We start from the raw sequence: 25189 nt of genomic DNA, 5'->3' as shown, positions 1-25189 counted from the left end.
TTCTAGCTTTCCAAGTACAGCTAGTTGGTCAATTTCAGATGAAGAGGGTGTGTTTTTGCCCACAATACCCTCTACCCACTCTTAGTCACGTAATTTATTATCCTGATTTAATAACCTGCAGAAGACACTCCTCTCCCTGCCTGCAGTTTCTCTATAACAAATTGCTCCCTCTAGCAGCTACCTGTTCTCTCCAAGGGTTTCAAAGACATGTTTGCAAGAGCATACAAATGTGAAACCCAACAGGGAGGAGGAAGCTGTATGTAGAGGGAGGGGGAGGTTTGAATTCTCACCTCCAAATTAGCACATAACATGACGTTTGCCCCGTGGCATAATATTCTATATATGTCTGAAATGTTAAACATTTTAAAGTACAAATTTAGAAATATTTAAGACATTATTAAATAACAAAAATATTGATTCCCCAGTCTTCTTTCAAAATCTGCTCAAGGCCAGTCAACATTTGAACTTCTAGAACTTTGCAGTGGTCTGAGCTCCAACTACCAACAGCAGGAACTGATCTCACCTTCTCATGTATGTTCATGGTGCTTGTGGCCACCATGGCGCCCATCAACACTTTCCTCATTGATGCCCATCGACACGTCATGTGTTCTTAGATAGTGGGCAGAGCCAAATGAAGCTTTTGCACAGCAGGACTTCTGATTGGTCATTGGAGATCTGATTGGCTGCCCAGATTGTTAAAAACATTGCTTTGGCAGCGGTTGCCTCCACAACACAAGGATCTACACTACATGACTGAAGCCGAATGTATGCAAAATTATTCAGAACAATATGTTAATTTAAAAAGGGCATCATGTTAAACTGAAATTCTGCCAGAAGTGTTGAAAGATTTACTGTTAATGTTATGCATAACCTCTCCCCATGATATTTTGTGGTTGGCACCACCTCCTGTGATAGAACTCCAAAAGTACCTTCAGTCTCAAATCCAGAGGAGTTAGCTGTGTTAGTCTGTAGTTGCAATATAGTAAAAAGTCCAGTAGGAGCTTTAAGACTAATCAACTTTATTGAGACATAAGCTTTCGAGAACCACAGCTCTCTTCGTCAGATGCATCTGATGAAGTCTCAAAAAGGTTGGGGACCTCTGCTTTAGTAATCAAGAATTTACTAATCAAGATTTTCAGTTGTTTAAATTCCAGACAGTTATTTGACGGGATCCAACATGACCACTAAGTTATTGTGGAGGAATAATCTAAAAACCTTTCTTCTAGTTTGTACTGATGTAATATCCTCCCCCCCCCCCAAGTATTCAAAATACAAGCCATGGAGAAAAACAAACCTTTTATTTCCTGCACCTCAATCCCAGCTTTTTTAACAGACCGATGCTCCATTTCTGCAACATAAAAGTTGCTCTTAATACTATGTGATTTGTGTTATACATAGGAGTCAGCAATGGCCACCATTTTTAATACAATTCACTTTACAGGCATGCAAAATATTTCAGATTAGCAGGGCAGATCATAACTGACAATATTAGCAAAATCTATTGGACAGTAAGTAATACATCTTTCTGAAAATAGATACTGAAACATTTCCTGTCCAGGAAGCCAGAACAGCTAATTAGGCTTAAGTGTACTGCAAAACAGATGTTAGACACCTCACAAAATTACTGCACAAAATTCTGCATCAAGAAAACTCATTCTGTGATAGATACATTATCTAAACAACACAAATCAGCACAGCTCCCATTTTTGCACAATATACTCTCTGTAAAAATATGTTGGGAGGGCTGGGTTGACACTTGGAAAGAACAAGGGCCCAACAGGGTAGCAAGACACCAACTCACTCTACAAGGCTCAGAAATCTCTGATCAGAGTCATGTCTTGGTCTCTTTTTATGTTTGCCTAATTTGGTGGAGGTTTTTCCTCTCTTTTTAACAGAAGCAATTTAGGACTTTAAAAACCTACAGCAGCAACAAGTGTACTGATGAGCATGAACTGGAAATATGACCAGGGTGAAAAAACCATATGCTTGACTGTCTTGACTGTACCATCTTTCATTTCTAAGTGCTCAACAAAGCTGCTCCCCAAGTTTTTCATTTACAATGCTGATGCCAAAAAGAGGTCACATTCATCACTCTTTTTACTGCACCGAACATGTTAAGTTCCTACACACTTCTATGATGAACACCCATATGACACTGATATTATATCTATGTCCTGTCATTAATTCTAGCTTTTGTATATGGAAAACTTGGCCCTGCAATTGATATTTAATACACTAAATTTACTTGGCAGCCGTTTATTCCAACAGTTTCTAGTTTTACAATGTAATTAGTTTTGTTTCTATTTTACTGTTTTAAATTGCAGCTGTATATGAGTTTGGATGCCATTTTTCCTTGACATAGAATACAATAAATATATTAACAACAATTGTTTAAGTAAACCATTTGAGAGTTTTCACCTTTAAGAAGAGAGCTACTAGAAGGTGGTATCTTCAGCTAACAGCATGTTTAAGCCAAGAGTAAGTGCCAGCTTTAATGAATAGCAGCAAATGTTCTAGTGGGAGCAACTTATTTAGGTTAACAAGATACAAAAACTGCACAGGAAAGTGAAAATTAAGCCTTTTGGCCACCTGAATGACTACAATTCTCAACTGACTTGTCAGTGGACATAGAATGCCAGATGCTGAGGGACAAAGCTGAGGATGCAGTCATCTCTCTAATAGGATAACAACCAGGCATGGCAATACAGCCTTTGATATTGTAAGTTACCTTAAAAGAGGAACAGTGGCAAACGACTCCCAATCCCCCAACAAAATTAAAATAAATAAACCCGAAGCTATGTCTGTTCGCTGTTGAAAGTACTGAGGAAAACTGAAAGGAGCCTATTTCTGGGATCTTGTTCTTTTGAATGCTACTTGGATCCTTGTTTTACAGTGGTGGTTACAGTTTAAATAATCTCCTTTTATTTGAATTTCTAGGGCACTGAGAATTTGAGATTTAAAAAAACCCTAAGCAGTATAAAAATTCTACCATAAAGAGAAGTACACTCATTCTTAAGGCAGCCCATTACACAGAAACTAGTAGCTCACTACATAAAACTGTAAGCTCTGAAATCCAGTACCTTTTGCTCCTAAAAGAATATTTAAATCATTTATACAGCATCTCAAAACTAGAGGTCTTCAAGGAGACGGACAACAAAAGTTCAAGCAATTAAAATGGTTACCATTAAAAATGTGTTAAATATAGGAACAGAACAAGAATCAATAAAACAGTTTCCCATTTTGACAGCAAGGAACCATGCCAATGCAAAACTGGTGCTGTTAGTGAGCTAATTTCTTTCTGTGAGCCATAAAGGAGGTGCATGCAGTGCACTAAGATTGTGCATCCACAATTGAGCCTGGATGAATCAAGGACACTTCCAAAACCCATTTAAAAGCTGCAGTGCAGATGTGCTCTTATGTGGATTAAAGCAGCAGTCTCTCTAGTAAGGTATAGCAGGATTTGAGTCCACTGGCACCTTAGAGACCAACAAGATTTTCAGAGTGTCTTGGTCTCTAAAGTGCAACTGGACTCAAATCTTGCTTTTCTACTGCAGACCAACATGGCTATTTTATTTATTTATTTTTATTTTATTTATGTCATTTATAGTCCATCTTTCTCACTGAGATTCAAAGTGGATTACATATTGTGAGATTAGTATAATCAGTATCAAGGACATTTCCACAGTGTCAAAGACATTTCCATAAACAACGACATAGGGTAAATAAATACAAGTTTACAAAGACATAGCATATGCAAGGATCCAATACAGAGTTGAAGAAATGCTGAAACAGAACACAATCAATTCTAGGACCAGGTAGTATATAGGAGTATATAGTAAAAGCAACAGATAATATGTAAGGCAATATAGTGGTGAAGTCTGGACCCTTTCCAGTCAGGTTTCAGACCAGGGCATGGGACAGAGACAGCACTAGTAGCATTAGTGGATGATCTCTGTCTGAATATAGACAAAGACCATGCCTCCTTATTGCTCCTCCTGGATCTGTCTGCAGCCTTTGACACAGTGGATCATGCCATCCTGTTGAGGTATCTAGAAACAGAAGTGGGCATCAAAGGATGTACCCTGGACTGCTTTAAATCACTTCTCGTGGAACAGACTCAAAGGGTTGCCATCAGAGATCAGCTATCTCCAGAATGGGAACTATCTTGTGGGGTTCCACAGGGTACGATCTTATCTTCCATGTTATTCAACCTCTACATAAAACCTTCAGGAGAACTCATTAGCAGCTATGGAGTTGGGAGTCATCAGTATGGGGACAACACCCAGCTCTATATCTCGCTATCCAGGTCCCCACAGGATGTAGCAGAAATCTTAGATCGCTGCCTGACAGCCGTGGTGAAATGGCTGAAAAATAACAAATTGAAATTAAACCCAAACAAGACCGAAGTGATGCTTGTTGGGAAGTCAGATATCCTGAAAGACATTGTACTACCCATTTTCGATGGAGTTCGTCTGACCCTTGTAGAGTCGGTTAAGAGCCATGGGGATATACTGGATCCAGTGCTACTACTAGAAAAACAAGTTAAAGCAGCTGAAGAAAATGCTTTCTTCAATCTCACTCTAGCTTGGAAGATGGCTTCTTATCTTGGCACAGCTGATCTGGCCACCTGGATCCATGTTATGGTAACATCAAAACTTGACTATTGTAATGCACTATATATTGTTCTTCCATCTAAGTTAACTAGGAGGCTCCAATTGGTGCAAAATGCTGCTGCTCGACTGTTAGCAGGAGCATGAACATCACTCTAGAGATGGGCACGAACAGGTAAAAAATGAACACGATGTTTGTTGTTCGTTGCCATCCACGAACAGGGATTCACGACCAGCGACGGACATGCCATGTTCACGAACATGTTCGTAGTTGGAGGTTCGTGGGAGCCAGAATGGCCCCCTTGGGACTTAGCTGAACTTGAGCCAGGGAGAGTCCACGGGTCTCCCCCTTTCATGTCATTTTCTCTTCACAGTGGCAAAAACTGGACTGTCTGCTGGATGCTACTTTGAGGGGTTACAAACTGACCTTTCCAAAGTCCAATACCCACCAAATTTGCAGGGGATATAGTCCTCATTGTCCTCTGAAGACCCCCGAGTTTCAGAGAGATTGCACCCCGGGAAAGGCATGATCCATGGGTCTCCCCTTTTCATGTCATTTTCTTTTCACAGTGGCAAAAACTGGACAGTCTGCTGGAAGCTACTTTGAGGGGTTACAAGCCAGAAGGAAAGCCAGAATGAGTTCAGACAGAGTTCAGACAGTCCATGCCTATGTTGCCAGGGGAATTGATTGAAAGGTGCCAGACTGTCTGGCTTTACGAACTTCTGACGAACACCACAGAGGGCTTGGAACGAACACATGTTCGCTGGAACAGAGCCTCACGAACAGGTTTCTCGCGAATAGCGGATTGGGCTGTTCATGGCTATTTTGTTCGTATTGCTGTTTGTGCCCATCTCTACATCACTCCCATCCTGCTATCACTCAATTGGCTACCTATCAGCTACCATGCTCAATTCAAGGTACTGGTTATTACAAAGTTCTTCACGGCTTTGGCCCGACATACCTATGGGGCCGCCTCCTTCCCTATGTCCCTCCACGGCAGCTTTGCTCATCCGAACAGGGTCTCTTGCAGGTGCCAGCCTGCACATGGGCAAAATCAACTGCAGCCTGTACACGGGCCTTCTCTGTGTTGGCCCCTACCCTATGGAACAGCCTGCCTGAGGAGGTCAGGAGAGCTCCCACGCTCTTGGCTTTCCACAAACAATGCAAAACTGAATTATTCAAAAAGGCTTTTTTACTCAGATAAGAGGTTGGTATTGTAGGGATGGGGTCTTGGATGTTTCGCTAATAGGAGGGCGGTATTGTAGGGAGGGGGTCTTGGAGGTGTTGCCAATGATTTGGGAACCATGGGCTCCACCATTATGTTGCTTTACATATTATCTGTTTGTGCTTCATGTTGTCTAATGTCAATCCTAGAACTGATTATGTTCTGTTTCAGCAATCCTTCAACCCTGTATTGGATCCTTGCTAATGCTATGTCTCTGTAAACTTGTATTGTCTACCCTATGACATTGTTTATGGAAATGTCCTTGACACTGTATGGAAATGCCTACCCTTGTCCTTGCTACTCATTGTACTGATCTCACACTACATAAACCGCCTTGAGTCTCAGTGAGAAAGGCGGACTATAAATGACATAAATAAGTCTAAGGTCTCTAACTCATTAGTGAAGCATCTGAGACCTCCTCCCTACAATACAGCCCTATCTGAATAAAAAGCCTTTCTGGATAATTCGGTTTTGTATTGTTTGCAGAAAGCCAGGAGCGTGGGGGCTCCCCTGACCTCCTCAGGCAGGTCATTCTACAAGGTAGGAGCCACCACAGAGAAAGCCAGTGTATGGGCTGCTATTGATTTCGCCCATGTGCAGGGTGGCACCTGCAGTAGACCCTGCTCAGATGACCGAAGCTGCTGTGGAGGAACATGGGGGGGGGGGGGGAGGTGGTCGAATAGGTATGCCAGATCAAGGCTGTGAAGAGCTTTGAATGTAATAATCAAAACCTTGAACTGAGCATGGTAACTGATAGGTAGCCAATGGAGTGACTGTAGGATGTTCATGCTAGTTTAGGCTACCCACCTAAACTATCTAGTACGGTATATGCATGCTAATAATGATTTATGATCACAAAGTTTCATGGGATATATTACTTACTTTCTGTAGATGTAAATTTCCATATTGTGTTGGCATGAGCATCACCGATATACACTGTTCTGTCTTCAGAAGCAACAATGTCATGTGGCATCTCAAAGTTCTGTCAACATAAAGCAGCCAAGAAATTAAAACTGGAAATCTGCACAATAAAAATCCACGCAGATCATTTAAGATTCATTCATTCAACAGTTTTAATGTTATGGAATGAAAACTTTCCCTGATATCATTTTCTGGCATTGATTGTGTGGGACTGGTGCGGAGTGCATACCGACTGCCTAGCACACCAGCAGACACCCTGCTGCACCTGTTGGAGGTGGTGGCGGGGTGGACCTTGGAGTACCCCAGGCTGATAGTGCTGCAGGACTTCAATGTCCATGCGAATGATTCCACCTTTGTATAGGCTGCAGACCTGGTGCCGGCCATGGCAACACTGGGGCTCTCCCAGTTTGTGTTGGCACCCACACATAAAGCGGGCCATACCCTAGATTTGATCTTCGGGATGGGATTGGATGTGGTTCTGGACAGAACAGAGTTAGTGCCATGGTCAGACCATGTGGTTCTGGAGGCTCGGCTGGGTATGTCACCCTCCCCCCGCAAGGGCGGTGAGCAAATTTATGTTCGCCTGCGGAGATTCATGGATCCAACTGGTTTCCAGAATGGTCTGCGGGAACTGATGCTCCATGGTGGTTCATTGGAAGAGCTGGTGGAGGACTGGCAGGTCCGGCTCTCTGAAGCCATCAATGAAATTGCCCCCCGTCGTCCTCTTCGTTCCCAAAATCGCCAAGCACCTTGGTATACAGAGGAGCTACGGCGACAGAAATGGGAACTAAGACGACTTGAGTGTGTGCAGCAGCGTTCTCGTGACGAAGAAGCAAGAACATCTTATAGATTGTTTATGAAATCCTATGAGATGGCAATGAAAGCTGTGAAGGAGTATTATGCAGCTTCCATTGTGTCAGCTAGCTCTCGCCTGGCTAAATTGTTTAATGTGGTGCGTTCACAGGTCTCCCATTCAGGTGGAGACCATCAAAATTTGAATTCGGTGATGTGAGGCTTTTGTGAGTTTTGCTGTTAAATCCTGTCTCTCTGCCATGACCTACTGGCAACAGTTGATACAGTATGTGAACTAGAGGCTCCTTGGCCATCTTCGGAGCAGATATTTGATCATTTCAGCCCTCTCTTTGGGGAGGAGGTGGACAGGATTCTGCAGGTGGTGAAGCCTACCACATGCCTCCTGGACCCGTGTCCATCGTGGCTGGTAAAAGCCAGTGTCGACGGATTACAGGGTTCCTTGGAGGTGATTGTAAACTTGTCTTTGAGCTCTGGAGTTTTTCCCAGGGTGCTAAAGGAGGCTGTGGTGTGGCCCCTTCTGAAGAAGCCATCACTAGACTCCGCCAACCCACTCAACTACCGCCCGGTCTCAAACTTCCCATTTCTGGGTAAGGTGATTGAGCGGGCAGCAGAGAAACAACTGCAGAATTTCCTGAAGGAGACCTCAGCCCTAGATCCCTTCCAGTCCAGCTTTCACCCAGGACACGGGGTGGAGACATTGCTGGTCGCCCTCATAGACGATCTTCGCAGATATCTGGATCGAGGCGGATCAGCGCTGCTGATTTTATTAGATCTTTCAGCAGCGTAACTCACTGTCTCACCGATGTGGGAATTCAGGGGACAGCGTTACAGTGGCTAGTCTCCTTTCTCCATGATCAGGGACAGAGGGTGGCACTGGGGGAGAAGATATCATCCCATAGGCCACTAATATGTGGTGTGCCACAGGGGGTGATACTCTCCCCATTATTATTTAATATCTATATGCGCCCCCTCGCCCAGTTGGTGCGAGGTTTCGGGCTTGGGTGTCACCAATATGCAGATGACATCCAGCTGTATCTGTTGCTGGACAGCCGGCCTGGATCGACCCCAGCTTTTGATATCCTGATATCCTGTACTTGAGCTGCGGAAACGTGGACTCGGGACCCCGGCTTCCTACACTCGATGGGGCGGTGCTTACACTAGCTCTGAGAGTTAGGAGCCTGGGGGTGATCCTTGATCGCTCCTTGATGATGGAGGATTAGGTCACTGCGGCTGTCAGGTCTTCTTTTTGTTATCTTCAACAGACCAAGCAGCTTGCCCCTTATCTTTCGTCCCGCAACTTGACTACAGTGGTCCAAGCAATGGTCACCTCTAGGCTGGACTACTGTAACACACTCTACGCTGGGCTTCTCCTGAACCTGATCCGGCGGTTACAGCTGGTACAGAATGCAGCGGCGCAGGTCATCACCAGAATGCCAATGCATATACATATAACACCGGTATTGCATCAGCTGCACTGGCTGCCGGTGGAGTACCAAATCAGGTTCAAGGTTTGGGTACTAACCTATAAAGCCCTATGTGGACTAGGACCGGCATATGTGTGGGACCACCTCTCCCCATATGAACCCCAGAGAACTCTTCACTCTAGCGATAAACATCTACTAAAGATCCCTGGCCCTAGGGAGGCCCGCCTGACATCAACCAGGGCCAGGGTTTTTTCAGTCCTGGCCCCAGCCCGGTGGAACGCTCTGTCCAATGAGACCAGGGCCCGGAGAGACTTGTTAGTTTTTCGCCGGGCCTATAAGATAGAGCTGTTCCGCCAGGCATTTGGTTGATGCGAGGCGGTGCCCCCTAGCCTGGGGAGTACAACATATGCCCTCCCTACTAGTGATACCTCCATCTCTCATATTTCCCTGCCAAAATGCTTTGGAGATGGCTAGAGGTGGTCATTTAGATTATGTGCCGCTGTGATATATATATACTACACACATATGTATATATGTATTTTAGTCTGTGTATTTAAGATGTTTTATGGTTTTTAATTGTATATACTGTGAAATATGATTTTAAACTTGGTTGTAATCTGCCCTGAGCCTGCTGATGTGGGGAGGGCGGAATATAAATTGAACAAAATAAATAAATAATAAATATCACAAGTGGAGTTTTACATTTAAAGCATATGTTCAGAAGTATAGAGGAAGTAGGATTGTGTCATGAGTCAGCTAGGGCTCAGCGATAGTGAGGACTCCTCAGGGGAAGAGGAGCCCCGTGCAGCCAGCCTTGAACGGCCAGAAGCCAAGGACTCCTCAGGAGAAGGGGAGCTAACAGAAGCTGATCAGCTGGATGCTGATCAGCAGGTACAACCAACAGCTGGGGCAGAGCCAACACCCTCTAGCTCTGATCCAGCAGGTGAAACTCAGTTAGCTGGCTACAGCCCTCCAGCTTCACCTCCATCCTTAGAGCGCTGCAAACAGAAGCTGAGAATAGAACTGCAGGCATGGAGGTAAAGTGCAGATCTCCTGAGCCCACGCCAGCTGCTCTCTGATGATGAGAAAGAGTAGGTGCAGGATCCTTTCCCAAGTAATTGGCTGCACTCATGGCCCTTAGTCCTGGGGCTATAAAACCAGCCCCGAGAGGCTGCTGGGTTTGGATGCAACGCGTACAATCGCTGTGAAACCATTCACTCTGCCTTACCTTACCTGTTCGCTGAAAGCCTGACCTTGGAGTGCCTGACCCTGCCTCGCCTGACTGCCAGAACCCTGACCTTAGATTGCCTGACCTTGCCTAATCTAACTGCTGGAACTCTGACCATGGACTGCTTGACTTTGCCTAGCTTGCCTGCTCGAACCCTGGCCTTGAACTGAATGATCACGCCTCTCCTAGCCCCTGGAGTCCCAGCCTTGGACTGGGTGTTGGAGCCCGCCTCTCGGCACCAGTACTGGGAACCTGCAGGCCAGTACAGGCTGCCAGGTACCTATACCCTCCCAATGGGCGGGGGGTGGGGGGAGAACCTGGCATTTACCTCGTGTCCATCACATGCTCCATTTCATGAGCGCTCTGGCACTTGCGTGATGATGTCACTTCTGGAAGGGCTGTCATTGCACCAGCTGCTGAACTGCTCCTGTGCTCCACACGAGGCTGATTTAGTCCGTTTGGGGCCAAAATCGGCCCCAAATGAAGTGTGGAAGCACTCCTGAGGCCAGTGTGATGACGTCACTTCCAGAAGTGACATTGTTGTGCCCCCCAGGAGAGCACACACAGCACATGTTCATGGGGTGCTTGCCAGTGGCGGGTGACCTCTAGGGAGCTTGCCATCTCCTACTGATCGATGGCAGATCAGTGGGCAACACGGCAAACCCCCAAGAGTTTGTCTGCCACTAGTGGGCGTCTAGGAACCCTAGGAGGAAGTCCAGTGATATCTATGGTGAAAAAGGAGGGTGTCTTCACACAAATCTGTGTGAGGATTTATACCTCACCTTTTCCCTCAATGGAGACCCATAACAGCTTACAGCATTCTCCTCTCCTCCATTTTATTTGCACAACAACCCTGTGAGGTAGGTTAGGCTGAGAGCATGCAATTGGCCCAAGGTCACCCAGCAAGTTTCCATGACAGATTGGGTATTGGAGCCTGGGTCTTTCAGATACTAGTCTAACACTACACCAACACATTAAACTATAGCTAATCCACTAGGTTCAAACTGCTGGCTATTCTTTTAGTTTGTTCCATCAGTTTCAGGACAAATGCAGTGCTATTAAATAATTATTAAAATTATTAAGGCCACTTTGAAGTGCTATATAAACAATCGTCAGAAACCCAATGAAAGATTTCTCTCTGCTTAGCATTGATATGACTAGGAAACAGCCAAAATGTACTTTGTGTTGAAGAGATACATAAAAAAGAAGATAAAAGGCCCAGGATGTTCTATATTGGAAATGATCTTGGAGCTTACATCCATATTTAAAAAATAATCAAACCTAAATTTTAATGGGCAATGATAATAATTTCAAATTCTCTATAACAGACACTTAAAATACTTAGCAGGGGAAAGAAGGATATTATTCACAGCACATATGACATTGGGTTTAAGTTTTCAAAACAAATAATTATCCAGCACGCTCATTAATTTTAATCTGATGGCACACTGATGCTACATGCATGGAGGTAGATTCAAACTAACTAGCAGAAGAAAGACCTGGGACAGGGAAAACAAATAGCAATGTAGTGACTTGGCCTCAGACTACTGAAATCTCTTATATTTATTTGGCTTAACAAATCAAATTTATTTCCTGGCTTGAACTCTGCCTATTTGTGGCTGCAGCCTAATTAAATAAAAGGACTTTCCATATGAAGCAATAAGCTGCTGTGTGCTGAGCAAACTCTGAGCCAGAAACTGTGTGAGGCACAATTTAAAGCTAGCTTGCTTAGTGGAAAATAGGGTTTTATCTTTGTTCACTGAAGTGACTCTTGTGCAGAATTTTAAGCAGCGGGTAGGATAAAAACCCACTTCTACTACCATGAAACATCAAGATATTATTTGCAATCAATTTCTCTCCTGCCTTTCAGCCTAGTCCAGATTCACATGTTGTCTTGGGCGAAATAATACAAAATATATACACAGCTAAGCAACTGATCAGATCAACACAAAACACATCAAAACCAGCAGCATTATCTAAAAACTCAAGTTTCTAAACATTTTCATGCACGCTCCTCTAGCCTTGCAGTACAGATCTAGGACCCAGGAGTGAAAATCCTATATAGATGGGTTTCCTCCTCCTTTTCATAGGCACACATTTCTGCTAGAAAGCTTTTCTTTCCTTCCTGGAAACCCTTCATGACTCCAACCACATATACCCCTCAACAGACACAAATTCCTATTAATGTAACACTTCATCTGTCACTTTGCAGTTTAAAGTCACTGTGATTCAAATTCATTTGAAAGAAAATTCCCATTTCCAAAACAACGTCAGTCAGAAAATCTAAAAAGGCCTGCCTACTCAGTATCCAAGACAAAGTCTCCAAATTTAGCTCTTTGGGTATTGTGTGATTGTATTAGGTGTTATACCTCACCAGGAATAACCCAACCTTAGTGGCGCAATTCTGCATGTAGCCATATCTCATAAGCAGTTTTGGGGGCTGTAGAAGGGCAACTGATGGGGCTACTCTGGTTTCAGCTGATCATTTCAACATCAGTATTTAGGGAAAAGCGATGATCACCAAGATGCTTGCTTGTAAAATTATATCGTCATATTCTGAAGACTTCCCTAGCACTGGATGAAAGTTATTACTGATGATCCTGAAAACTTCAAGCATGCAGAATTACCCTGTGTGCAATGGCAATCTGAAGATGAAGACAGAAAGTGTTTTTAGAGCACCAAGATGGCTCTGGAAGCACCCTTCAAAGCATTCTGTCCAAACATACCTTTCAACTGAAATAAAAGCTGGCTGAAAGCAATGCCAAATGGCTCCCTCTCCCCCTGCAATGTTACCAAGAAACCTCCCCTTCATTCCTAGAGCAATTTGGTTTGCAATAAGTTGAATACATAATGGCAGGAACTTTCTTACAAAGCTTTTAAAGAGAGAGACAGCCTACTTCATGCATAGTAGAAGGGGAAAGGCAGATAGCTGAGCTAGTGGTCAATCAACTGGTATGCAGCTCTTATTTTATTTGCAAAGCCAAGGGAAACTCGGCTTGCATAACAGCTTGAGAACCTGCTGTGAACTCTGATTTGATATTACGTCTACTACCACCTTCACCTTCTATGAGCAATTATGGAAGGACTCTGTATTTGGAATACTTCTGAGGTTGTCCCAAAATATGAATCCAAACTCCTGCAAAATCCCATTCCTAACCCCTTTCAAGCCAAAAAATTTCCTCTCTGGACAGCAAAATAATGGCTGGTTTTCAAAACACTCAGTTTGTTCTGTATTTCAGAGTATGCATTTGTGCCAGTCTAATGACAAATTGATACATGTCAGTACCTCATATTTGGAAGACTACAGGCCTCTTTGGTTCAGATGCTGCAAAATATGATAGCATACTTTTAAAAAGCCACATGTCTCAGATCTACTCCCCATGCATCATTTCGCTCTACCTCAGGGGTTGCAAAACAATGTGCAATGAATGCTTGTGCCACTCTCACAGCTAGATGAAATTGCCACATCAGAACGTTGTTTCTGAAATACTAAATGCCTCTCTAACCACAGGCACTGCAAAATATGATAGCTGGTGTTCCAAAATCCCTATTTTTTCATGTGTACACAAGCTTATTCTGCACTTCAAGGCTAGCAATGTTAAATATGCACTGTGGGAAAACTGATTTATTAAAAGATTTATACCTTTCCTCTCGTTTGTTCAAGGTCACTAACCACCAGCACATTTAAATACAGTATCTACATAACAATCATCATACAATTTGTGATAAAAAGCAGTCGTTAAAAAGCAGCATAACTAGAAACAACTTAAACACTGAACCATATATACAGCAATCAGGTTCAGCTCAGTCCCCAAAGCCTTTCTAAAGGACACTGTCTTCTGAAGAGCAGAAGGTGAAGGCTTTCTAGAACTCATCAGGAAGGCTATTTCAGAGTGTTCATCTAACTTTTTTTATTTAACAAATATTTATAGCCTGCTGTGACAGATGGACAAAGATCCTGCCCCTTTCTGAAAAACACCAATCCACTTCAGTTCCGGTTGGTGTGTGAGCAGATCATCTAGCAGCTAATCAGAACCCTTGAAAAGGGTTGGAGGAGCCAGATGGAAAGGAAAGAAAAACGCTGTTATACTGTCAGCTCACATCAGACAGGGTTTGCATCTCCAGAGTGTTAGTTGGGAGAGAAGCTGTCTCAGGAGACTTTGGCAGTCTTAAAAACTGGGGTGCGTGTGTGTTTATATATATATATATATATATATATATATATATATATATATATATATATATATATATATATATATATAAAACCAGGCTAGCACTGGAGTTCTCTTGAAGCCCCAATATCTGAGGGAACTAAGGTATGATTTGTGGTTTTGGGGAGCTGCTCACATTTACACTGTGAGAACCTTGTAGTAGAGGGAGGGCCAATATTCACCTCAAGTATACCAACTTGGACGCTAACTGCTCTTTACACTCCTAATCTATCAACTGTAACCTCATACATGAATGTGCCCAGCAAGACTGTGTTGTATCTGTAAATAGTTTCTATTCTTTTTTCTGAACCTATCACTGGGATAAGTAAATAAGTTACTGCTCTTTTCTGTTTTCCTCACATGTGCTGAAGCCACTCTGGTAAAGTCTGTCAGGTAGAGGGTTGGAGTACAGATCGAATTGGACAAGCTTTACCTCATGCTACCTCTGCTTCAACATTCTTTTAAGACCCCAACCGTCACACTGATCACTCTCACTAAACTCAAGAGCAGATTACAGAGTACAAAAAGAGAAAAAATGTCATCAAGCAGTATAAGACATTCCGTGAACAATGCAACAGAATTATGAATACACAATTAAATGACAATGTGAACAGCAAGCTGCCCAGGCTGACATAGTGCAAGCCATGCAGAACGTGGCATTACAAAGGTACAAGGCAATGCAGTAGCCACTCCCATATGAAGACTCCCTTCAGGACTGTTCTATTCTGCCACAGTTCCAATTCCATTCCAAGAATGCCCTCCTGGGCATTTCTGTTTCCATAAAATAGGAGCCATCACAGAGAATGCACATGAGTGGGCAGATGCTGATCTTACCTATTTGGAGGGAGTACCTTCAGAAGGTATCGCTCAGACAAACTAAGCTTCCATGATGGAGCAGAGTAGGAGAGCCAGTCCAGAAGGTATGTGGGTCCTAGGCTATGAGGGGTTTTGTAGGTGATAATCATATCTTGCCTAATTCAATTGATAATCGTACCTTGAATTGGTAGCCAATGAAGCAAGTGCAGAACTGACATGACATTCTTGTTCTGCCCATCACCTATTAGTAATTGGAATGCTGCATTCTGTACCAACTGACTTTAAGGAAAGAGTCATGTAGAGTGTATTACAATAGTCTAGCCTCAAGGTAACTATGGCATGAATCTACATGGCCAGGTTAGCAGAGTCAAGGAAAGGAGCCAACTGATGGGCTAAGTGAAGCTGACTGAACACTTATTTGCAGCTGCATTGGCTTGCTTCTCCAGTAGTAATGCTCGGTCCGTTAAAAACCCTAGTCTCTTAAATTAATCAGAATGTATTCCATTGAAAGTGGAGAGCAGACCATCCTTGGAACCCTCAGACTTTCAATCCAGCATTACTTCCGTATTTTTGAGATTTAGTTTCAACTTGTTTACCCTTAGCCAATACAGGGGTCACAGCCCCAAAAGCTCTACATCAAGCTGAAGAAGTCTAAATCTTAAGTGCAAGGAAAGACTAACAGAAATTATTTGGAAGACCCAGGGAGGTTACAGAGGTAGCCCTTCAATTATGAAGGTCTCAGATCATAAAATACCACTATAATTTTTCTACAATATGTCTCTCTTTTTCAGGCACAGGAACTTTCAAGTATGACAGCTGTAATTTCTCTGGGTACCCTCTTCATCTAGTATAGCAACCAAGCTGGCACGCCAAACATAATGTTTCTACACTATAAATGTTTCTACACTATAAATACAACATTCAAGAATTAACAAAGAAATATAACTTGGGTTCACCTTCCAGATAATTTGAGACTCTTCCTACTGAATTTTGAAGTGTGCACAAGGCATAGAAAAGAAGAAAAATAAATGAATGGTCATGCATTTTTAATAAAACCAAGTGATGCTTCACAATGTGTTACCTTTCTAAGGGGAATGAAAGTGTCAATGATTTCTCCAGTCGAAAAGTTCATCATAAATGCTTGCAATGGCTCCTTGTCTCCAGGGTAAGGCTTTCCATTAACTGCAAACAGCAGACCACCTGCAAACATACACAACATACTTCAGTGATCTATATGTGGATGACTATATTCTTCCTTTTTACAAACAAGCCTCACCAAAGCAACAAAGGATAGAGGAAAACTGTCTCAAGGAACCACAATTGGTGGTAATCAGAGACATTCTTTTCAGCTTTTGAAATTGTCACTGCAATTCAATCAGGGAGGACTCAGACCTCTTTCACAGCAACACACAGTTGTAACTATTTCAGCCATGGCTGCTAGGAAGCTGTTGGCAGTGCTCCCAACGTTGAATCAATTAAAAGAGAAAATGCTATTAAAAAGAAATACAGGAGGTATCTAGGAAAGTTAACATTCCATACTCTATCCTCTTTTAAGTCAATTTATGAAGAATAATATTTAGCATTTTCACAATGCTTGGTTCATGACAGTTACCATGGAGATATTAGTATGATAAGGGAAACAGTAGCATGAGTAGCCTTTACCCTATTAGCATCAACAGTGTGGAACTGAAAAAACCCATATTGATACTGACAAAAGTTTGTACCTGGCCTTTCCAAGCCCAAAACTGCTATCAATCATCAGATGGGAAATGCATTCATATTTACAAACTGCTTAATAAAATAAACACTGAAAACAAGCACCAACACAACAGCAGCAATGAAGAAAAAATGTAAAAGCAATAAAAATGCAGCATTATTTATAAGTATTTCTTTACATACCAGTAGCTTATATAGCAAAAATAAGCAGCAGGAACACTTTCCCAATGACATCAGTGGTAAAAAATAATCAGAAACATAAATAATCTCAATTTACCAATTGCCAGCTGGAAAATATTTTCACCTGGCAATGAAGTGACAAAAGAGATATCACCAGGCGGATCATCCAGGGAAGACATTATTAAACTGTGATGCCACTATTGGAAAGGTCCTGACCAGGGTTCAGAATGGCCTTTATTTACTGATCTTTGAAGATTTCTTCTTCAAAACCATCTTCTAGCATCTGGAATATATGGGTGATTTCTTCTCCAATGTTAACCCCAGAGATCATTCCTTAATGATGCAATATTCTTGAATGAAATTTCCTCCTAGTTTTGGAGACCACTTTCATCAGGAAGCATTAACAGATAAAACACTTCTGATCTCACACTATGAGCTTTGGCCATTGTAAGCTCATAAACAGTGTGAGATCAGAAGTATTGAGTACTGGATTAGGTTTAGAAAAACCTAATTTCAAACTCCTGCTTGCCATGAAGCTTACTGAGTTACCTTGGGTCAGTTGTTCTCTGTCAGTTTAGCATACCTCTCAGAGTTACTGTAACTATAAAATGGAGTAGGAGAGAACCATATACGCTCCCCCCCCCCCGCCCCCCGCTCCTTGGAAACGTAGGGATAGAACACAATTATCCACAAAAGTGGATAACTCACTTACTGACCCAATCCTCAATAGTTACCCTGCTTGGTAAAAGGTAAGACAGTCAAATGCATCTATATTCCAAGTTCTTTCCAGGTATGCTCTTAGACCCCTCCTAATATTCAACATGAACCACATTAGAAGGCATCAGAAATAAATTATGATCCATTACTGGCTACAGTGAAGCTCAGTTAACCTTGGATATGAATACTGGGACAGTATGCAGTGCAAGCGGAAGACAGAGTTCCTTCTTAACAGGCAACTCATCTACCTTTCTGGTTAAGCTAACAGCTACCTCCCATGTGGTCTAAGATTTTATCAATCTATACATTAGGGGATGTCATATGGCATCTATAATTGAAACTGTAACTGGCATTGCTTAATTCCTGTATGTTTAGCTATAAACAGGTGACTTCCAGGCAGAGGATGGAATGCTGATGGGAGAAGACACAAGGGCTGGAGGTGACATGGAATTTAGATATTGAGATTAATCACACTGAGAACCACAGTTAAGCTTCCCTGTAAGAGATGTGACAGATAATTCCACTTCAACAGCTCCTATCTCAGATCATTTGGAAACAAACCAAAAATTAAGGGTAGACATAGAACACACCTACTGCCTACTGTAACAAGAGGAAATTAGTATCTTTCCCCATGCAGGTGAAGAGCAGTTTGGGGAGGGAGGAAGTGACAGGAAAAGCCCTTTTGTCAAAGCTTTAAGCAAACTTTCCACTGGGGTGGACCCCAAGGTCCAATCTGCCTGAAACTTGGTCATGAGAGGACAGTTAGGAGAAGATCCTCTGCTAGTTGGGTGGATTTTGCTTGCAAAATGCCACACCAGCCCCCTATTTGGCTCCCCTAGAGACCTCCTTGATTACCTCCTGTAGTTTTCCCCAACAGAAAATAATGGAGGTTGGAGGAGGATAGGGGCACTTTCTTTGGGGGGCTACAGAATGCCCCCCCAAAGTCCAATCTCCCTGAAACTTGGGGGGTTCATGAGGGGACAGGTGGGAGTAGGTACCCTGAAAAATTGGTGCATTTTGCTTGCAAAATGCCACCCCCAACCACCTAGACCCCCCTGGTTTTCCCCACAGGGAATGGAGATTTGAGATGGAATGGAGTACCTTCTTGGGGGGGGGGGATGAAGTCCAATTGTTCTGAAACTTGGGTGGTCATGAGAGGAGAGTTAGGAGGAGGTCCCCACCAATTCTGGTATGATTTGGAAAGAAAATGGCAGCCCCAGGCACCCAGAAAGCTGAGCAACATTTCCCATTAAAAACAATGGCCGAATCTTTCCGAAGCATACCAAAGCGGTTTAAATACCCAAATCCCGAAGCAGCTTGCAGTGGGAAACTCAGATCTTTTTGGGGTGCACATCCCTACTTTCTACTGCTCCTCCAATCAAATTGCAGCCTCTAGAGGCTGCTTTTAATTAAGAATAGAGTATTAGGAAATGATTACAAGTGTCTACTATGTAATTGCCCCAATGTGTTGCCTACTAAGAAGATCTTATAGACTCCCCAAATACCGCATTGCATCATACCCGCAATTTCTGAGTTTCTCAAAATGTGGTGGGAATAATGACATTGTAAGCTGTTTTGGGTCCCCACTGTGGAGAGAAGTGGATTATGAATACCTAAATAAATAAAATATTTTTAAGGCTTGGAGCCCATCTGCTCTGGTTTGTTCAGTCTTATTACCACAACTGAGAATGGTTAGAATGTTAAGATTCTCTTAAATTATATTAGATTTTCTTAAACAATTTCAGTAGGGAAAAATGTTCAGAAGTTAGCTATTATGCACTACAGGAAATGGAACTGCACCTCATCCTCCAAAAGTTACTCTTGTCATACTCCCAGAGGAGTTAGCCGTGTTAGTCTGTAGTAGCAAAATAGAAAAGAGTCCAGTAGCACCTTTAAGACTAACCAACTTTACTGTAGCATAAGCTTTCGAGAATCACAGTTCTCTTCATCAGATGCATGAAGGGTAAGAAACTGGTCAGATATATAGGTGGAGAGGGGAGTATTGTTTCAGGAATTGGCACTATCACAGTAGGAGTCTCAGGATATATGGACTGTATCCTCAGGCCCTATGCCACCAGCACATCCAGCTATTTATGGGACACCACTGACTTTCTCAGGAAAATACAGTTCTTCGACAACTTACCAGATGACACCATCCTAGCAACCATGGATGTGGAGGCTCTGTACACCAATATCCCACATGCAGATGGACTGCAAGCCATCAGGAATATTATCCCGGACAAAACCACAGCACATCTCGCCAATGAAGTTTGCCACTTCGTACTCACTCACAATTACTTCACATTTGGTGACAGCTTATATCTACAGGTTAATGGCACAGCCATGGGCACATGCATGGCACCACAATATGCTAACATATTCATGGCGGACTTGGAGCAACGCTTCCTCAGCTCCCATCCACTGAAACCACTCCTGTACTTAAGATTCATGGATGACATCTTCATCATTTGGACCCATGGGAAGGAAGCCCTTGAGAGATTTCATCAGGACTTCAACAACTTTCACCCTGCTATCAACCTGAGCCTGGACCACTCTACACAACAGGTACACTTCCTGGACAGCACTGTACAACTACATAATGGACAGATAAATACCACCTTATACTGGAAACCTACCAACCGATACTCATATCTACATGCCTCCAGCTACCACCCTAAACATACCACTTGGTCGATTGTTTACAGCCAAGCCTTATGTTACAATTGTATCTGCTCCAGTGCTCTTGATCGGGACTCCCACTTAAGAGATTTACAACAAGCATTTTTGGGGTTACAGTACCCAACTAATGAAGTGAGGAAACAAATCGACAGGGCCAGACTAGTACCCAGAAACAGCCTGCTTCAGGACAAACCTAAAGGAACTAACAACAGAACACCACTGGTTGTCACCTATAGTTCCCAGCTCAAACTCATCCAACGTATCATTAGTGACCTACAACCCATCCTGGAAAATGATGCCTCACTCTCACAAGCCCTGGGTGGAAGACCTCCCCTTGCCTACATACAGCCCCCCAACCTTAAATGACTTCTCACCTACAACCATGAATCGGCTAGCAGAGTCACCAACACAGGTACCAGACCCTGCAACAGATCCAGATGCCAGCTCTGCCCTCATATCTACCCAGGAAATACAATTACAGGACCCAATGGTATCAACTACACTATATCTGGCCCTTACAGCTGCTCATCCTCCAACATGATATATGCCCTCATGTGCCAACCATGTCCATCTGCTCTGTATATTGGACAAACCAGCCAACCTCTGTGCAAAAGAATAAATGGACACAAATCTGACATTAAAAATGGCAACATCCAGAAACCAGTGGGAGAACACTTCAATCTACCAGGACATTCCATCAAAGACTTAAAGGTCACTGTAGTTCAACAGAAACCTTTCAAAAACAGAATCCAACAGGAAGCTGCTGAATTGGAATTCATATGTAAATTTGACTCAGTCAAGCTGGGATTGAATAGAGACTATGAATGGTTATCTCATTATCAGAAGTAACTGATTTCATTAGCAGAAGCAAACTGATCCCATTATCAGAAGCTACTGATTGCATCTACTCCCCCTCCCCTCTCCACCTATATATCTGACCAGTTTCTTCTTACCCTCCATGCATCTGACGAAGAGAACTGTGATTCTCGAAAGCTTATGCTACAGTAAAGTTGGTTAGTCTTAAAGGTGCTACTGGACTCTTTTCTATCTTGTCATACTGTATGTTAAAACTCAACTGTTAAATAGAAACATTTAACAAGTAACAGAGATCTCAAACAAGTTTATGTTTGTGTGTGGAGAGAGGGAGAGAGAGATCTAAAAAAAATTACCTGGAGCATAAGAAACTGCAAATAGTTGTCTTCCAAACAATGGATGTCTGATTTCTCTCACAAATTCCCCAGTTTCTGGTTTAAAACACTGAATCCGACCATTTTCTCTGTCTGCCACACACAGCTGACCAAAATCAGCCACCATGGTTAAGCTGTGAGGGATGTTGAATTGGCCAGGTTTGGCTTGTGCTAAAGAAGTTTCTGAAACAGAAAATATCCACTTCAGGCTGAATTGAGATTTAAATCACCACCTGTGGCCAAAAATACTGATAGTTATGTTGAAGAAATAAAAAGAACATACTGAATTTTCTTTTTGTCCAACCATAAAAAATATGCACAAACAGCTGTAAGCATGCTATTAGACTCCTCAAGTATCAATAGCTCGATTTCTTCAACAAAATCTGATAAGAGAAAGTCCTGTATACTAGTTTTAACAATCCAATGCATGTGCACACTAGCTTTCAGAGAGAATCTGTGAAGGAATTTTAGGGAAGGGGATATAGAGGAGCAATTTAACCATGAAAGTTCCCACTTGCAGTGTGAAGTAGTATTCCCTGGAGACAGCTTTGTCATATTATACAAAAACAAAAAGGAATACAGACAGTCATGGTAAAACCCAAAACTACAGAGCAAACAGCACCATGACCAACTAGCTACCAAAACATTTACTATCCAATAAACTGCAATGAAAGTCGTATTGTTTGTAAGTTTCTTCCATCTTAATGGTCAATTTCAAAAACAGTTACTGAAGAAAGTGTAACAAGAAAACTCCAAGGCAGTCATTTATCGATCAGTATACAGTAGCAATCAAGGTCACATATTCACAGCAAAACTAAAGTAGTACCACGTACTACAATAAAGTACTGAGTGCCCTTGAATACAATAAAGATGTAATAAATAACAATGAAAAAGTGACCAGTGCTTATATATATAAAGTGACAGTGCCTCATTGAAAAGTTATAAACATTCAAGACACAAAGGTAGGCCGCATATACAAAGTTTAAGAAGAGCAACATCCATTACAACCATGGGGGATATTATTCCAGATATTTTGCTGCGTAACTGCAACGGGTGTGCTAGCAATTTATGTCTCGTTTCCGGTCTTCTTCTTGGCAGTTACAAAAACAGAAATTTACATTACATCCCGGCATGTATCAGGCATTCTTTTCAGGCTGCCTTGGAGTTTTCTTGTTACACTTTTGGCAGTAACTGTTTTTGAAATTGACCAATAAGATGGAAGAAACTGGGGACTTCCTGTTTGGGATCCATGGAGGTCTAACGCAGCTCCACTTGCGGAGCTGACCGGACTGCCGTTTTAACCGGCCGGCGGGGTGAAAATAGCCCGCGGCCGACTGCTCTCAGGCGGGGAGCAGGCAAAGAACGCTCAAGACCCTAGGGTGAGCTAGATCTCGGACGAGGGGGGGCTTTACACAACGAGTCTCCCCCCGATCCTTGCGACGGGTCGGCTATAATCTCTGCGGCAGTTTTGGGGCCAATTCGGCTGGCATAAGACCTACATACCCAAGCATCGATTGGGGGAAGAAGCTGAGAGGAGAACTTAAAATCGAAACAGCGATTACAACCCGAGAAAAGTGAAGAGAAGGTAAAGATCATTATCTTCTGAGACGGGACAGATTGATAAAAGCAGAGAGGAAAAAAAGTAGATTTTTAAACTGCAACAGACTAGTGAAAAGGAGGGGAAGACTCGGCAGGAATCGAATTTAAAAAGAGACTAAGTTTAAAGAAGTTATTAAAGAAATGGGACTATTGTTTTGAATACCTGTGGCTTTGGAGCTGTGAGAAAAAGACACCATCGCGAGATCTGCTGTGGGAAGACGGGAGACAGGAAGTGCGTAATAACAATAGAGTGGCTGGAGAGAAGCGGCCCTTGCTGGAGGGCAGGAAGTAGGGAATCGCCATTTTTGAAAGGGGAAGGGTCGCGGCTTCAGCGGAAGAGGAAGTAGGCCATCTTGGATTACAAAATCATAGAGAAACCATAGAGAAAAGACGCCCGACATTTTGGACTCTTTAAAACTTAATTTCTATAAGAAGACCGGGACATTTAAAATAGAAAAACGTTAAATTTTACGCCACGGAGTTAAGGAAGAGAGCGGATTCGTGGGAGCGAGCTAAAGCAAGCCCCACGATGTCAAAAAAAGAGTGGCAATCGGCAATAGAAAACCTGGATAAAAACCTGGACAAAAAACTTTTAGATATGATTAAAGAACTTAAGGACACGAAATTGGAGCTGATAAAAGAGGTTAAAGAGGTTACACAGACAGTAAAATCGGAGCTGTCAGAAGTGAAAAAAGGTATGGAAACAATACGAAGTGAATTACAAGGAACGCAGCAGAGAGTTAAAACAGTAGAAGACGCGATGGAGAATTTAGCAGACACGCAACAAACAGAGATGAGATTGGTGAAGGGGAGAATGTCAGTTGCAGAAACTAAACACATGGAGAAGCAGCTACGTTTTCGTGGCTTGCCAGAAGTGGAAGGAAAGTCAGCGCAAGAACAGATGACTGAGGTGTTGGCTGAGTACCTGGGGAAGGAGGAGGAGGAATTTGTGGCTATCCTAGATGTGGCATACCGTGTGAATTCGAGAATAGCAACCCAGAGGAAACTACCAAGAGATGTGATTGTGCAGTTTACAACACGAAATATGAAAGAGAGGATTGTGACAAAACAGTTTCAAGATCCATTGGAGATTGATGGCAAGACGATTATTATAATGAAGGAACTGCCCAGATCAGTGTTACTGGACCGGAAAAAATATAAAGTGCTAATTCAGATTTTGAAGGACATGAAAATCAGGTACAGATGGGAGTTACCGGAAGGAGTGTCCTTTGAGTTTGGAGGGGCCAAAAAACGCATCAGATCTGAGCGAGAGATGGAGCGATTTATTAAGGACAATGAAAAAGACTTACCAACAAGATCATGAGTATGGAGTGTAAAGTATTATCTTGGAATGTAAATGGACTAAACTCACCGAATAAGAGGAAAAATACTTTTCACTGGCTACTAAAACAAAAATGTGACATTGTTTGTTTGCAAGAGACCCATATCAGAAAGCAGGATGTAAAATATTTAAAATCTGGAAAATTGGGCAAAGAATATGTAGCGGCCTCCAACAAGAAAAAAAGAGGAGTGGTGTTGTACATAAAAGAGGAGCTACAGCCAAAATTTGTTATGAGAGATGTGGAAGCTAGATTTGTAGCAGTGGAATGTATTTGGAATTTAAAGAGAGTGTTGGTAGTCGGACTTTATGCACCTAACGGTGCAAAAGAAAGCTTCTTTGAGGATTTAAGGAAGCATTTAGACGATCTTGCATACGACCAGATAATTCTTGCTGGAGACTTCAATGGAGTGACAGACTTGGAACTAGACAAAAAGACTACAACGGCACAAAAGAAAAGAGGACTATTACCAAAGCTTTTTTTTGAGTTGATTCAACAAGAGACTCTTGAAGATGTATGGAG

At 42.6% G+C, this 25189-nt stretch overlaps 1 protein-coding gene across 4 annotated transcripts in view; it reads right to left on the bottom strand.

Annotated features, from left to right (window-relative positions):
• Positions 1–25189, bottom strand: part of PAM (peptidylglycine alpha-amidating monooxygenase) — a 269957-nt gene that overhangs the window by 6166 nt on the left and 238602 nt on the right. For all 4 annotated transcript variants that reach the window (XM_054986265.1, XM_054986264.1, XM_054986267.1 and 1 more), the window contains 4 exons: positions 21711–21911; positions 16331–16449; positions 6719–6818; positions 1295–1348 (listed from right to left, as the gene is read on the bottom strand). In XM_054986265.1, coding sequence (XP_054842240.1) covers positions 1295–1348; positions 6719–6818; positions 16331–16449; positions 21711–21911 — 474 coding nt within the window. The remainder of the gene's footprint in view (positions 1–1294; positions 1349–6718; positions 6819–16330; positions 16450–21710; positions 21912–25189) is intronic.

The sequence above is a fragment of the Eublepharis macularius genome, chromosome 8, assembly GCF_028583425.1.
Source record: "Eublepharis macularius isolate TG4126 chromosome 8, MPM_Emac_v1.0, whole genome shotgun sequence".
NCBI classification, from domain to species: Eukaryota; Metazoa; Chordata; class Lepidosauria; order Squamata; family Eublepharidae; genus Eublepharis; species Eublepharis macularius.
This window is presented reverse-complemented; position numbering and strand designations above follow the sequence as displayed.